General features: G+C 42.9%; 1 protein-coding gene across 2 annotated transcripts in view; it reads left to right on the top strand.

Moving 5' to 3' along the window:
* LOC124605832 (transmembrane protein 117-like) overlaps positions 1 to 14,246 on the top strand; it is a 217,745-nt gene that overhangs the window by 94,304 nt on the left and 109,195 nt on the right. For both annotated transcript variants that reach the window (XM_047137761.1, XM_047137760.1), the window contains exon 6: positions 5,631 to 5,887. In XM_047137761.1, the coding sequence (XP_046993717.1) occupies positions 5,631 to 5,887 (257 nt within the window). The remainder of the gene's footprint in view (positions 1 to 5,630; positions 5,888 to 14,246) is intronic.

The raw sequence follows: 14,246 nt of genomic DNA, 5'->3' as shown, positions 1-14,246 counted from the left end.
TACGTTTGGAAATTAGTGTACGCCAAGAGGGCGTTTTAGTTATAATAAAGTGTGTCCAAACTTGATCGTTAGTTCTTACCCGCCAACCGCAGGACACTACAGTTCCATTACCATCCTGTTAAAAACGATGATCGCCTCTGAACTGACACCCTATTGTATTTAGTACACAATGCTGTAAAATGTCTTCATATCCTTCGGTATTTACCTTTTTCTAAAGTGGAATAAAGCAACCATACGCTATCCACAAGAAACGTCACCATACCATAACACCACCGTCTCTGTAATTCGCTGTTGGCATTGCACAAGATGGCATGTAACGTTATACAGCCACCATCCGTCGTACCCAATGGTCCCTATCTGTCAGCACAATAAGTCTGTCATTTCTTGATTTAGCTGTGGATGTTCCTTCGCGTTTCCAGTCCACAGTCCTGTCACCAACAGTCAACGTGGCAACTTTAGAAGGGTGGAAATGTCCCTTATCGATATGTTACTGAGGTGACATTCAATGACTGGTCCACTGACATCCAATGACTGGTCCACGTTCGAAGTGACTGGGCTCTCCTGGCCGACCCATTAAGCTGTTGCTGCTTCTCTACTGCCAATGCAATACGACTCGCCTCCTTTTATACTGTAAGGTCCGCCTTTCGTGACATTCAGTGGCCAACTGCTCAATACACAGCACTCCTGCATACTCTTGATCAACGAGTGTACGTGACGTGTTTCTGTATGTCGCGGTTTTCGCGCAGTCACATCCTGGAAACCTGGAGGCATTTACGAGTAGCCCTGCAGAAGATCAAGAGCAAGTAAAATAAGTAGAAAGAGTTATACGTTCAGAAAATATTAACAGACAAACAATAGTGTCATACCTCCATCAGAAACTTGAAACTTTTAGCCCAGGATAGGAGCAAGCACAGGAACTCGGCTCAAGTTTAAAAGAATAGTTGACCATGCACTGGATAGATATGCACCCAACAGGAAATCATAAAGGGAGAGATCCTCCATGGTAAAAAAATCTTCTTAAGACACAGACTGCTGCAGTATAGATATAAAGCAAAACATAGTGCCATAGAAAGATGCTGAATAAAACGGCTTTGGCAGTCAAAAGATCAATGCGTGAAGTTCTCAGTGACTGTCGTAGCAGAATACTGTCAAGTCATCTTTCACAAAATCCAAAGAAATTCTGGTCATATGGAAAGGCTATCAGTGGCACTCAGTCCGTCATGGACGAAGCAGGAACTGAAACTGAGAGTATCAAAGCAAAAACAGAAATGCTTAACTCTGTTTTCAATTGTTGCTTTTCAAAAGAAAAACCAAAAGTATTGTCCTAATTTAATTCTCGTAGCACCGAAAAGTTGAGTGAAATAGATATATCACTGTCTTTAAAAAAAAGCTCAAATCATTAAAACTGAAAAAAGCCCCAGGGCCGCATAAAATCTCTGTCAAAATCTATACACAATTCGCGGTTGAGTAAGCCCCTCTGGTAACTATAATCTATCGTAGATCTCACGAACAAAAGAAGTGAACCTGGTAGCTGGAAGAAAGCGCAGTCACACATGCCTACAAAATTGCTAGCAGAAGTGATCCACAAAACTACCATCCAATATCCTTGACATCAATTTTTTGTAGCATCTTAGAGCATATCCTGAGCTCAAACATAATGAGGAGCCTCGAACAGAACGACCACCTCCATGCCAGCCAGCATGGATTTCGAAACACAGATCACGTGTAACTCAACTCTCACTTTTCTCACATGACATCCTGAAAGCCATGGATCAAGTCAGGCAGGTAGATGTAGAATTTCTACATTTTCGAAAAGCATTTGACTCACCACCACACCTATGCTTATCATCAAGAGCACGATCATATGTGGTACCAGACGAAGTATGTGACTGGATTGAAGATGTCTTGGCAGGGAGGGCGCAGCGTGTTTCTTGGACAGAGAGTCATCGACAGATGTAGAAGTTACTTCGGGTGTACCCCAGGGAAGTGTGTTGGGTTTCCTGCTGTTCATGTTGTATATCAATAGTAATTAATGTATATTAATAGTAACCTCAGTTTTTGCATACGAAGCAGTTATCTATGACGAAATGCAATCTGAAAGAAGCTGTACAAATATTCAGTCAGATTCTGATAAGATTTTAAAGCTGAGAATTATTAGCAACTTACTTTAATTGTTCAAAAATGTAATATCGTACACATCACAAAACAAAACAAAAAAATATTTGTGAGTCGCAGTTGCAATCAGTAAACTCATACAAATACTTGGATGTAACAGCAAATGAAGTGGAACGCTCACATAGTCTCAATCGTGAGTAAAGCACGTAGTATACTTCAATTTATTGATAGAATACTGGGGTTCAAAAATGGCTCTGAGCACTATGGGACTTAACATCTATGGTCATCAGTCCCCTAGAACTTAGAACTACTTAAACCTAACTAACCTAAGGACATCACACAACACCCAGTCATCACGAGGAGAATACTGGGGAAATACAATCAGTCTACAAAGGAGACTTCTGACAAATCACTCGCGCAACTCATCCTGGAACGTTGCTCAAGTGTGTGGAACTCATACGAAGCAGAACTAGCAGGGTATATTGAAGGGCAGCAGGAATGATCGCAAGTTTGTTTGACCAGCGGGAGAGTATCACTGAGAAGGAAACATTCTCAAGTGTCAATAACGATCTTGATCAAACATGGCGCGTGCGTAAAGAGCGCAAAATGGTGCAATAAGTATTTTTTTTATGCCCGAGGTTTTCAAGAGGTAATTCGGTATTGTACGTATAGAAGGGATATCTTCGAAATGATGATATATAAAACACGTTTTCATAAAGAAGTTGAATTGTAATTAATGTCCTTGAAAACTGTATAATCAACTTTTATATTAATTTGAAATTTTGCAAAATACCCTTCCACCATTAACTAATTTTGAGAATTGAAAACTTTTGTTACAGCAATAAATAAAAATTCATTTCTATTCTAATTACTAATTTTATGTATATTTGTTTTTTGTTTTAAATTATTATTTCATGTTTGGCATTCATGGTTTTTTTAGTTTACCGTTTGTTGACTCAATACAATAAGTAACTCATTATTCTGATAGAAAATAATTACGATAATCTGCAAAGAAAAGCTTAAAACATATTTGTTGCATCGCGCACATAAAATGAACGAATTTTTTCCACGTAATATAGACAACGGAGAAGACAAATAAGACAAAATTCAGCAGTGTTTCAAATTGTCACGGGTGATCCTCTAAATATTCTGGTGCCTATCAGATATATTTCAGTACATTGGTAAGGCTTGGTTAAGAGAATTGCTTGTATGCTAGTGACCGCAGCTTGATTGTATCGTTTCTCAAATGCAGGCTGACATCATAATCATGCAACACAACTAGATCTGAAAATCTTCTCTTGAAAATCCTATGAGAAAGCTCTTCCAACATCGAAAGCCGTATACGTTCCACCGCTGTACTTATGCCATCTTCTTTTGTACTTGGGTACGACGCTCAAAACGGTTTTTCCACACAGGCCACCCTGCTTCTCACAGTTTTAAATGAAACTGATGGTGGGCTTGAACCTAGAATCTCTTTTTGAAGCCCCAAATGTCATTGTGATGGCATCAAAATCTGGTAAAAGAAGGTCTGACCAAGTCAAAAGACATCTGAAAGATATTGTTAGATTCTTCCGGTGGTCGGTGTGAAAGAAAAGTTTACAGAATCGTACCTAAGGACAAGGAATTTGTTCATCTGATGATACCAAAGGGCTCGGGAGTACAGATATAGCCAAGGGACGTAAACAGCATTACGCAGGGATGTACGTGGCTTGAAAGCTTCTTTAATTTATGCTGTAACAAAAGTTTTCATTTATCAATTAAGTAATGTGGTGGGGTGTTTTGTAAAGTTTCAAATTTTCACAAAAATTGATTATACAGTCTTCAAGAACATAAATTACGTATCAACTTTTATATGAAAAACATTTTATATAACATCTTTTGAAGACGTTACCTCTAACCCTAAAACGCCAGATTATCATTCGGGGTGTTTTTTACTCCTTAAGAGTGAAACTGGATACAAACAAAAAAATATATATCCCACTACTTTGCCCCTTCTACACATCCGACACGTTTCATCAAGATCGTTGTGAGATGTTGAAGGAACTGAACTCTCAGACTCTTGAAGACAGACAGAAACTATACAGAGAAACTGTAGTAACAAAGTTCCAAGAACCAGCTTTAAATGATAGTTCTAGGAACAGTCTGCAACATATCGCTCCCGCAGGAATCGTGAGGATAAAATCAGATTAATTACAGCACCCATAGAGGCATTTAATCAACAACTTCACTGTGCTCCATACCGGTAAAAAACCCTAATAACAGGTGCAATACCTTCTGCCATGCACTTCACAGTTGCTCAAAGCGTGTAGATGTAACTATACACTGGAGAGCCAGAGAAACTGGTATACATGCCTAATATTGTGTAGAGCCCCCGCGAGCACGCAGGAGTGCCGCGACACGACTTGGCATGGACTCGACTAATGTCTGAAGTAGTACTGGAGGGAACTGACACCATGAGTCTTGCAGGGCTGTCCATAAATCCGTAATAATACGAGAGGGTGGAGATCACTGCTGAACAGCATGTTGCAAGGCTTCCCAGATATGCTCAATAATGTTCATGTCTGGGGAGTTTGGTAACCAGCGAAAGTGTTTAAACTCAGAAGAATGTTCTTGGAGCCACTCTGTAGGAATTCTAAACGTGCGGGGTATCGAATTGTCCTGCTGGAATTGCTCAAGTTTGTCGAAATGCACAGTGGACATGAATGGATGCAGGTGATCAGACAGGATGCTTACGTAAGTGTCACCTGTCAAAGTCTTATTTAGATGTATCAGGGTCCCATATCACTCCAACTGCACACGCCCCACACCATTACAGAGTCTCTACCAGCTCGAACAGTCCCCTGCTAATATGCAGGGTCCATGGATTTATGAGGTTGTCTCCATACCTGCACACTTCCATCCGCTCGATACAATTTGAAACGAGACTCTACCGACCAGGCAACACGTTTCCAGTCATCAACAGTCCAATGTAGGTGTTGACGGCCCCAGGCGAGGCGTAAAGCTTTGTGTTGTGCAGTTATCAAGGGTACACGAGTGGGCCTTCGGCTCCGAAGCCCTTATCAATGAAGTTTCATTAACGGTTGGTACGCTGAAGCAATTTTCGGAAGGCTTGTACTCCTGTCGCGTTGAACGATTCTCTCTAGTCGTCGTTGGTCCCGTTGTTGCAGGATCTTTTTCCAGCCGCAGCGATGTCGGAGATTTGATGTTTTACCGGATTCCTGATATTCACGGTACGCTCGGGAAATGATCGTACGGGAAAATCCCCATTTCATCGCCACCTAGGAGATTCTGTGTCCCGTCGCTCATGCGCCGACTATAATACCACTTCAAACTCGCTTAAATCTACATAGCCTGCCACTGTAGCAGCAGTAGCCGATCTAACAACTGCGCCAGACACTTGTTGTCCCTTACAGGCGTTGCCAACCACAGTGCCGTATTCTGCCTGTTACATATCTCTGCTCCAGTGTCTGTGTGGTATGAGCGGTGCAGCAAAGGTGGCTGCTGGCGTGTTGCAGCGTGATGAAGGCGGCGGCGTGCGGCACGTGGCTGGGCGACCTGATCACGGCGCTGATGGTGACGGACATGATGCTGCAGGACAACCTGTACCCGCAGTGGGCGCGGCGCGCGCGCGCCGTCTGGCGCCGCTCCAACGTGCCGCGCATCCTGCTCTTCTGGGTCGGCTCCGTCGTCGCCACCGCCGTCGTCGTCACGCTCATCGTCAGCGACTGGATCAGCTGGGACCACCTCAACCAAGACTTCCTCTCCACCACCGGTCAGTCGCCACAGCAGCTCGCTCTCTGCCTCTGTCTACTTCATTCTGACTGCAGAATGGATGCATGATTTTCAACGGAAAATTATTTTTCTACGTTATCCTCATCCCTTCCTGTCAGAAAGGTCACAGTTCGTAATAATCGACAGGAAGTCATCTAATGACAACAAGGTGATATCCGGAGTTCCCCGCAGGGGTGTTACGAGGGGGGACCCAAAAGAAACGGGATTGTTGTCATAAAAAATGTATTGATGAACCTTGTTACAAAATTACTTCACTCACCTTCAAAATACTCTCCATTACATGCGATGCACGTGTCAAGTCTCTTTTCCCACTGTTGGAAGCATGTTTGGAACTCTTCAAGTTTGGCCGGCCGAAGTGGCCGTGTGGTTCTAGGCGCTGCAGTCTGGAACCGCCAGACCGCTACTGTCGCAGGTTCGAATCCTGCCTCGGGCATGGATGTGTGTGATGTCCTTAGGTTAGTTAGGTTTAACTAGTTCTAAGTTCTAGGGGACTAATGACCTCAGAAGTTGAGTGCCATTTTTTTCTTCAAGTTTGATATTGTCCAGTGCCCTTTGCGAAGCTGTTTTTACCGCCTCCACATCGTCATAACGCTTCCCTTTTAGCGTTTTTTTTTCATTCGTGGAAATAGGAAAAAGTCGCACGGGGCTAGGTGCGGCGAATACGGAGCGTGGGGAACGACAGACCACCTCTGAGATGCCAAATAGTGGGTCACTCGTAAGGCCGTGTGTGCTGGAGCGTTGACGTGATGCAGAAACCGGTCACCTGATCGCCAAAGTTCCGGGCGTTTTCTCTTCACATCCTCTCGCAGACGCCTTATATTGATGCAAATGGCTCTGAGCACTATGGGACTTAACTTCTGAGGTCATCAGTCCCCTAGAACTTAGAACTACTTACACCTAACTAACCTAACGACATCACACACATCCATGCCCGAGGCAGGATTCGAACCTGAGACCGTAGCGGCCGCGCGGTTCCAGACTGTAGCGCCTAGAACCGCTCGGCCACCCTGGCCGGCTGCAGACGCCTTAAAACATCCATGTAAAAGTGCTGCTTAACAGTCTGGCCAGGGGGTACGAATTCCCGATGCAAAATTCCACGAACATAAAAAAAGACAATGATCATCGTCTTCGCATTTGACTTCACTTGCCTTGCGTTTTTTTGTCTGGGAGAGTTGGGAGTCCTCCACTGGCTTGACGCTTGCTTGGTTTCTGGGTCATACACGTAACACCAACTCTCATCCCCTGTAATGACTTTGTTCAAGAAGTTTGGATCACGTGCAGTCTCTGTTTTCAAGTCCTGACACACATTCATGCGGATGGTTTTTTGCTCCTGTGTGAGAAGGTGCGGAACAAATTTAGCAGCAACACGTCCCATGTGCAAATCCTCACTCAAAATCCGCTGGCACGAGCTCCAACTGATTCATGTCTCTGCTGAAATTTGGTCGATCGTTTGGCGACGATCCTCGTTGATCTTTTGGCGGACCTTTTCAATGTTCTCTTCATTTCACGATGATGAAGGGCGTCCAGAACGAGCTTGGTCTTCAACACACATCTCACCACGTTTAAAGCGCCCAAACCACTCGAAAACCTGTGTGCGGCTCATAGCGTCCTCCTGGAAAGCTTCCTGAAGCACTTGGTGTGTCTCCGTTGCAGTTCTTTTAAACAGGAAACAAAATTTCACACACTCTCTTTGCTCTTTTAAAGTTGCCATAACGACTTCGCAGAGGTAACCCGCCAACAGTCAGAGAAACACAATACCACACTTACACGTTCAGCTCTACACTGGCGCCGTCTGCACAGCTGTTTCATGAAGGTCTCTACTAACACCATCTAACGTGAGAACCCTGCACTACGTCTACGAGTGGCAGCGCCCTCTTTGAGTCCGGTTTCTTTTGGGTCCCCCCCTCGTACAAACCCTCTGCTGTTCTTAACCCTACCAGTACCAAAGCGTTTTCCCTAAGGCACATTAGCAGGGTGGGGGAGGTGGGTACTTTACGCCGACCGCAAAAAGTTTTTAAAAAATTCTTTGATTGTTGTTGACCACTATTAACAACATACTTTTTACAGAGATACTGATGCGGACGACCCTGAAAACATCTTTTAGCACACTCTTATCAACATCGACGCATTTTCAATAACGTTTACTACTAACCTTTTGGTATTTTATGAGCACCACGAGAGTAATTTTAAAAGTGCGAAGTTCATTAATTTTTGTGGACTTTTACTTCCTTCTAAAGAGATGTTAACGTCTGAGTAAGGTCCTGAAACTGAAAGTTCTGAATATGACATTCGATCTGGAAAGTGACTACTAGGAATTAAATTTTTGGCTTAAGTTTAACCGAAAATTTTTAAACATTCATGGTATTTGGTAGAAGAATCCATTATAAGCAATAAACATTCTTTCCATAATTTTAAAATATATAGTAACTGAGTAAATTACGATATTTTCAAAATGGTTCAAATGGCTCTAAGCACTATGGGACTTAGCCGGCCGAGGTGGCCGAGCGGTTCTACGAACTACAGTCTGGAGCCGCGAGACTGCTACGGTCGCAGGTTCGAATCCTGCCTCGGGCATTGATGTGTGTCATGTCCTTAGGTTAGTTAGGTTTAAGTAGTTCTAAGTTTTAGGGGACTGATGACCTCCGATGTTAAGTCCCATAGTGCTCAGCGCCATTTGAACCATTTTGAACCACTATGGGGCTTAACATCTGCGGTCGTCAGTCCCCTAGACTTAGGACTACTTAAACCTAACTAACATAAGGGCCTCACACACATCCATGCCCGAGGCAGGATTCGAACCTGGGACCGTAGCAGCAGCGCGGTTCCAGACTGAAGCGCCTAGAACCGCTCGGCCACAACGGCCGGCACGATATTTTCAAAAGGAGGCCTTAGACTAACTGTTCACCCCCCCCCCCCTCCCCCAACTTGGTATTGGACGGTTAACTTATATTCTGGACACAATTTGAGCCGCCTTGTTAGACTGGTTAGAAATGATGCTGTCATTTGTCGTCGAGTAAAGTGATCGGAACATCAAAATCAATTGCGAAATGATTCAGTCAAGGTATCTGTTTAGTGCCAAAAGTGCGGAGTCCTTCATACGAGGACTAAAACAATTATGTTAAATTTCCTCTAAACGATAAATAACACGAATTTAAAGTACTACAAATTACCTATAGCTTACAATGTCAGATATCTTAAATTGGAACTAACATACAGAAAATACAGAGGGAAAGGCAAGCCAAACACTGCATGTTATTGGCAGAACTCCTGAAAGATGCAACAAGTCCACCAAAGAAAGTGCCTTCACTTCTCTTGTTCCCGCTCTTCTGGAATACTGCGGCGCGGTATGAACAAAAGACAAGCGTACGAAATATCAGACCAACTGCGTGATTGGACTAAAGAGTTTCTAGCAAACAGAAAACTGCAATGTCATTCTCAATAGAGATAAGTCTGCAGGCGTAAAAGCAACATCGAGAGTACCCCAAGGAAGGGTTATACGAGTGGGACTATCACTTTTCACAATATATGTAAATGACGTAATGGATAACGTCGGTAGTTCCATTCGGCTTTTCGTGGATGATGTATGTAGAGAAGTCACGACGCTGGAAAATTGTACCGACATGCAGGAAGACCCGAAGAAGTTCGACACTTGGTGCAGTGAGTGACAATTACCCTTCAATACAAACAAATGTAACCTACTGCAAATACACAGGCAGAAAGGCGCTTTCTTGTAAGATTACACAATTGGAGAATAATTACTGGGAGCAGTTACTTCCATAAAATATCTAGTAATATGCATGTGGAGTAATCTGAAGTAGAACGACTACATAAATCAATAGCAAGTAAGGCGGATGTCAGACTGAGTTTGATGGGAAAAATCCTCAGGAAGTGCACAAAGAATCTAGACCACAAAACCTTCGTTCGACCAATACCTGAATTTTGCTCGTCAGTGTTGAATCCATATCAGATAGGATTGTTAGATGAAATAGAGATCCAAAGGAGAGTAGCGCGTTTCGTTCCAGGTTCTTTTTGCAAGCACCAAAGCACCACGGCGATGCTCACCCAGCTCCAGTGGCAGGCGCTACGAGAGAGGCGCCCTGTTTCACGGTGTACTCTACTATTAGACTTCCGAGAGCACATGTTCTTAGAGGAATCATCCAAAATATTGCTTCGTCCTACGTATATCTTGCGAAAAGGCAATGAAAACGAAATTAAAAAGATTTGAGTCCATACATAGGTTTGCGAGCAATCGGTCTCCCCGAGAACCATGTTGTTGTTGTTGTTGTGGTCTTCAGTCCTGAGACTGGTTTGATGCAGCTCTCCATGCTACTCTATCCTGTGCAAGCTTCTTCATCTCCTAGTACCTACTGCAACCTACATCCTTCTGAATCTGCTTGGTGTTTTCATATCTTGGTCTCCCTCTACGATTTTTACCCTCCACGCTGCACACCAATACTAAATTGGTGATCCCTTGATGCCTCAGAATATGTCCTACCAACCGATCCCTTCTCCTAGTCAAGTTGTGCCACAAACTTCTCTTCTCCCCAATCCTATCCAAACCCCTCATTAGTTATGTGATCTACCCATCTAATCTTCAGCATTCTTCTGTAGCACCACATTTTGAAAGCTTCTATTCTCTTCTTGTCTAAACTATTTATTGCCCACGTTTCACGTCCATACATGGCTACACTCCATACAAATACTTTCAGAACCGACTTCCTGACACTTAAATCTATATTTCATGTTAACAAATTCCTCTTCTTCAGAAACGCTTTCCTTCCCATTGCCAGTCTATATTTTATATCCTCTCTACTTCGACCATCATCAGTTATTCTGCTCCCCAAATAGCAAAACTCCTTTACTACTTTAAGTGTCTCATTTCCTAATCCAATTCCCTTAGCATCACTGGACTTAATTCGAATACATTCCATTATCCTCGTTTTGCTTTTGTTGATGTTCATCTCGTATCCTCCTTTCAAGACACTGTCCATTCCGTTCAGTGCTCTTCCAAGTCCTTTGCTGTCTCTGACAGAATTACAATGTCATCGGCGAACCTCAAACTTTTTATTTCTTCTCCATGGACTTTAATACCTACTCCGAATTTTTCTTTTGTTTCCTTCACTGCTTGCTCAATATACAGATTGAATAATATCGGGGAGAGGCTACAACCCTGTCTCACTCCCTTCCCAAGCACTACTTCCCTTTCATGTCCCTCGAGTCTTATAACTGCCATCTGGTTTCTGTACAAATTGTAAATAGCCTGTCGCTCCCTATATTTTACCCCTGCCACATTCAGAATTTGAAAGAGAGTATTCCAGTCAACATTGTCAAAATCTTTCTCTAAGTCTACAAATGCTAGAAATGTAGGTTTGCCTTTCCTTAATCTAGCTTCTAAGGTAAGTCGTAGGGTCAGTATTGCCTCACGTGTTCCAATATTTCTACGGAATCCAAACTGATCTTCCCCAAGGTCGGCTTCTACTAGTTTTTCCATTCGTCTGTAAAGAATTCGCGTTAGTATTACGCAGCCGTGACTTATTAAACTGATAGTTCGGTAATTTTCACATCTGTCAACACCTGCTTTCTTTGGGATTGAAATTATTATGTTCTTCTTGAAGTCTGAGGGTATTTCGCCTGTCTCATACGTCTTGCTCACCAGGTGGTAGAGTTTTGTCAGGACTGGCTCTCCCAAGGCCGTCAATAGTTCTAATGGAATGTTGTCTACTCCCGGGGCCTTGTTTCGACTCAGGTCTTTCAGTGCTCTGTCAAGCTCTTCACGCAGTATCGTATCTCCCATTTCATTTTCATCTACATCCTCTTCCATTTCCATAATATTGTCCTCAAGTACATCGCCCTTGTATAGACCCTCTATATACTCCTTCCATCTTTCTGCTTTCCCTTCTTTGCTTAGAACTGGGTTTCCATCTGAGCTCTTGATATTCATACAAATGGTTCTCTTTTCTCCAAAGGTCCCTTTAATTTTCCTGTAGGCAGTATCTATCTTACCCCTAGTAAGATAAGCCTCTACATCCTTACATTTGTCCTCTAGCCATCCCTGCTTAGCCATTTTGCACTTCCTGTCGATCTCATTTTTGAGACGTTTGTATTCCTTTATGCCTGCTTCATTTACTGCATTTTTATATTTTCTCCTTTCATCAGTTAAATTCAATATTTCTTCTGTTACCCAAGGATTTCTACTAGCCCTCGTCTTTTTACCTACTTGATCCTCTGCTGCCTTCACTACTTCATCCCTCAAAGCTACCCATTCTTCTTCTACTGTAATTCTTTCCCCCATTCCTGCCATTTGTTCCCTTACGCTCTCCCTGAAACTCTGTACAACCTCTGGTTTAGTCAGTTTATTCAGGTCCCATCTCCTTAAATTCCCACCTTTTTGCAGTTTCTTCAGTTTTAATCTACAGTTTATAACCAATAGATTGTGGTCAGAGTCCACATCTGCCCCTGGAAATGTCTTGCCATTTAAAACCTGGTTCCTGAATCTCTGTCTTACCATTTTATAATCTATCTTAAATCTGTCAGTATCTCCAGGCTTCTTCCATGTATACAACCTTCTTTTGTGATTCTTGAACCAAGTGTTAGCTATGATTAAGTTGTGCTCTGTGCAAAATTCTACCAGGCGGCTTTCTCTTTCATTTCTTCCCCCCAATCCATATTCACCTACTACGTTTCCTTCTCTCCCTTTTCCTACTACCGAATTCCAGTCACCCATGACTATTAAATTTTCGCCTAACTTCACTATCTGAATAATTTCTTTTATTTCATCATACATTTCTTTAATTTCTTCGTCATCTGCAGAGCTAGGTGGCATATAAATTTGTACTACTGTAGTAGGTGTGGGCTTCGTGTCTATCTTGGCCACAATAATGCGTTCACTATGCTGTTTGTAGTAGCTTACCCGCATTCCTATTTTTTTATTCATTATTAAACCCACTCCTGCATTCCCCCATTTTGATTTTGTATTTATAACCCTGTATTCGCCTGACCAAAAGTCTTGTTCCTCCTGCCACCGAACTTCACTAATTCCTACTATATCTAACTATAACCTATCCATTTCCCTTTTTAAATTTTCTAACCTACCTGCCCGATTAAGGGATCTGACATTCCACGCTCCGATCCGTAGAACGCCAGTTTTCTTTCTCCTGATAACGACGTCCTCTTGAGTGGTGCCCGCCCGGAGATCCGAGTGGGGGACTATTTTACCTCCGGAATATTTTACCCAAGAGGACGCCATCATCATTGACCATACAGTAAAGCTGCATGCTCTCGGGAAGAATTACGGAAGTACCAGCGCAGCAAGGCCGTTTTGGTTAGTGTTACAAGGCCAGATCAGTCAATCATCCAGACTGTTGCCCCTGCAACTACTGAAAAGGCTGGTGCCCCTCTTCAGGAACTACACGTTTGTCTGACCTTTCAACAGATACCCCTCCGTTGTGGTTGCACCTACGGTACAGCTATCTGTATCGCTGAGGCACGCAAGCCTCCCCACCGAGAACCATATGCGACTGGAAAAGGGAAAGGGGGAAATGCCACTGGAACACAAAGTAGCCTCCACCAGACGCCGTAAGGTGGATTGCGCAGTATGGCTGTAGATGTAGGGATTCCTTATCAGATGGCACTGACGGAAGACAACGAGAATATTCACGGAGGGCAGCTTATTTTTTTATTATCACGAAATAGGGGAGAGTGTGTCACAGATAGGATCAACGAGTTGAGATGACAGTCGTTTAAAAAAGGCGGTTCTCGTTACGGTAAATTCCAAAAAAATTTGTTGTTCTCACCTACACAGGGGGAAGTAACTATCGCTATTAATTAAAAGGAATCAGAAATCGCACGGTAAGATTTAGGTGTTTATTTTTCTCAACGTGCTATTAGAGAGTGGAATGGTAGAGAGATAGAAATTTGTTCTGTGAATCCTCTACAAAACGTTTAAGGGTCAGTTGCGGAGTAATAATGCAGATGTAAGAACTCTGCGTATTTCGTCAGCCAGATTATAGTTTCGATTTTTCCTCAGAAAAGAAATTTTTATTCAGTCTTTATTTTTTACCAATGGGTTCAAGCTGGTGGATACAAAATCCTGAAACGTGAGGCAAAACTAAATTGACGTTGTTTTATATACAGCATGAGCCAGCTGTCACAGGCTACCACAGATTCGACCAGAACGAATACGTATATCGAGACGCGCTTTTAGCTAAGTTGTAGAGTGGTAAATTTTCCGAGCTAAGCAAGTAATTTGTGATGTTTCTGGCTGCCAAATTATGACGACGGCTTCATTTTTTAATTTCAGATCTGAATGACCGATTTTTTCTGGAATTTGTTTGGTCTCA

This window comes from Schistocerca americana, chromosome 3, assembly GCF_021461395.2.
Source record: "Schistocerca americana isolate TAMUIC-IGC-003095 chromosome 3, iqSchAmer2.1, whole genome shotgun sequence".
Taxonomy (NCBI): domain Eukaryota; kingdom Metazoa; phylum Arthropoda; class Insecta; order Orthoptera; family Acrididae; genus Schistocerca; species Schistocerca americana.
The sequence above is the reverse complement of the archived record's forward strand: the minus strand, read 5'-3'. Positions and strand labels throughout refer to the sequence as shown.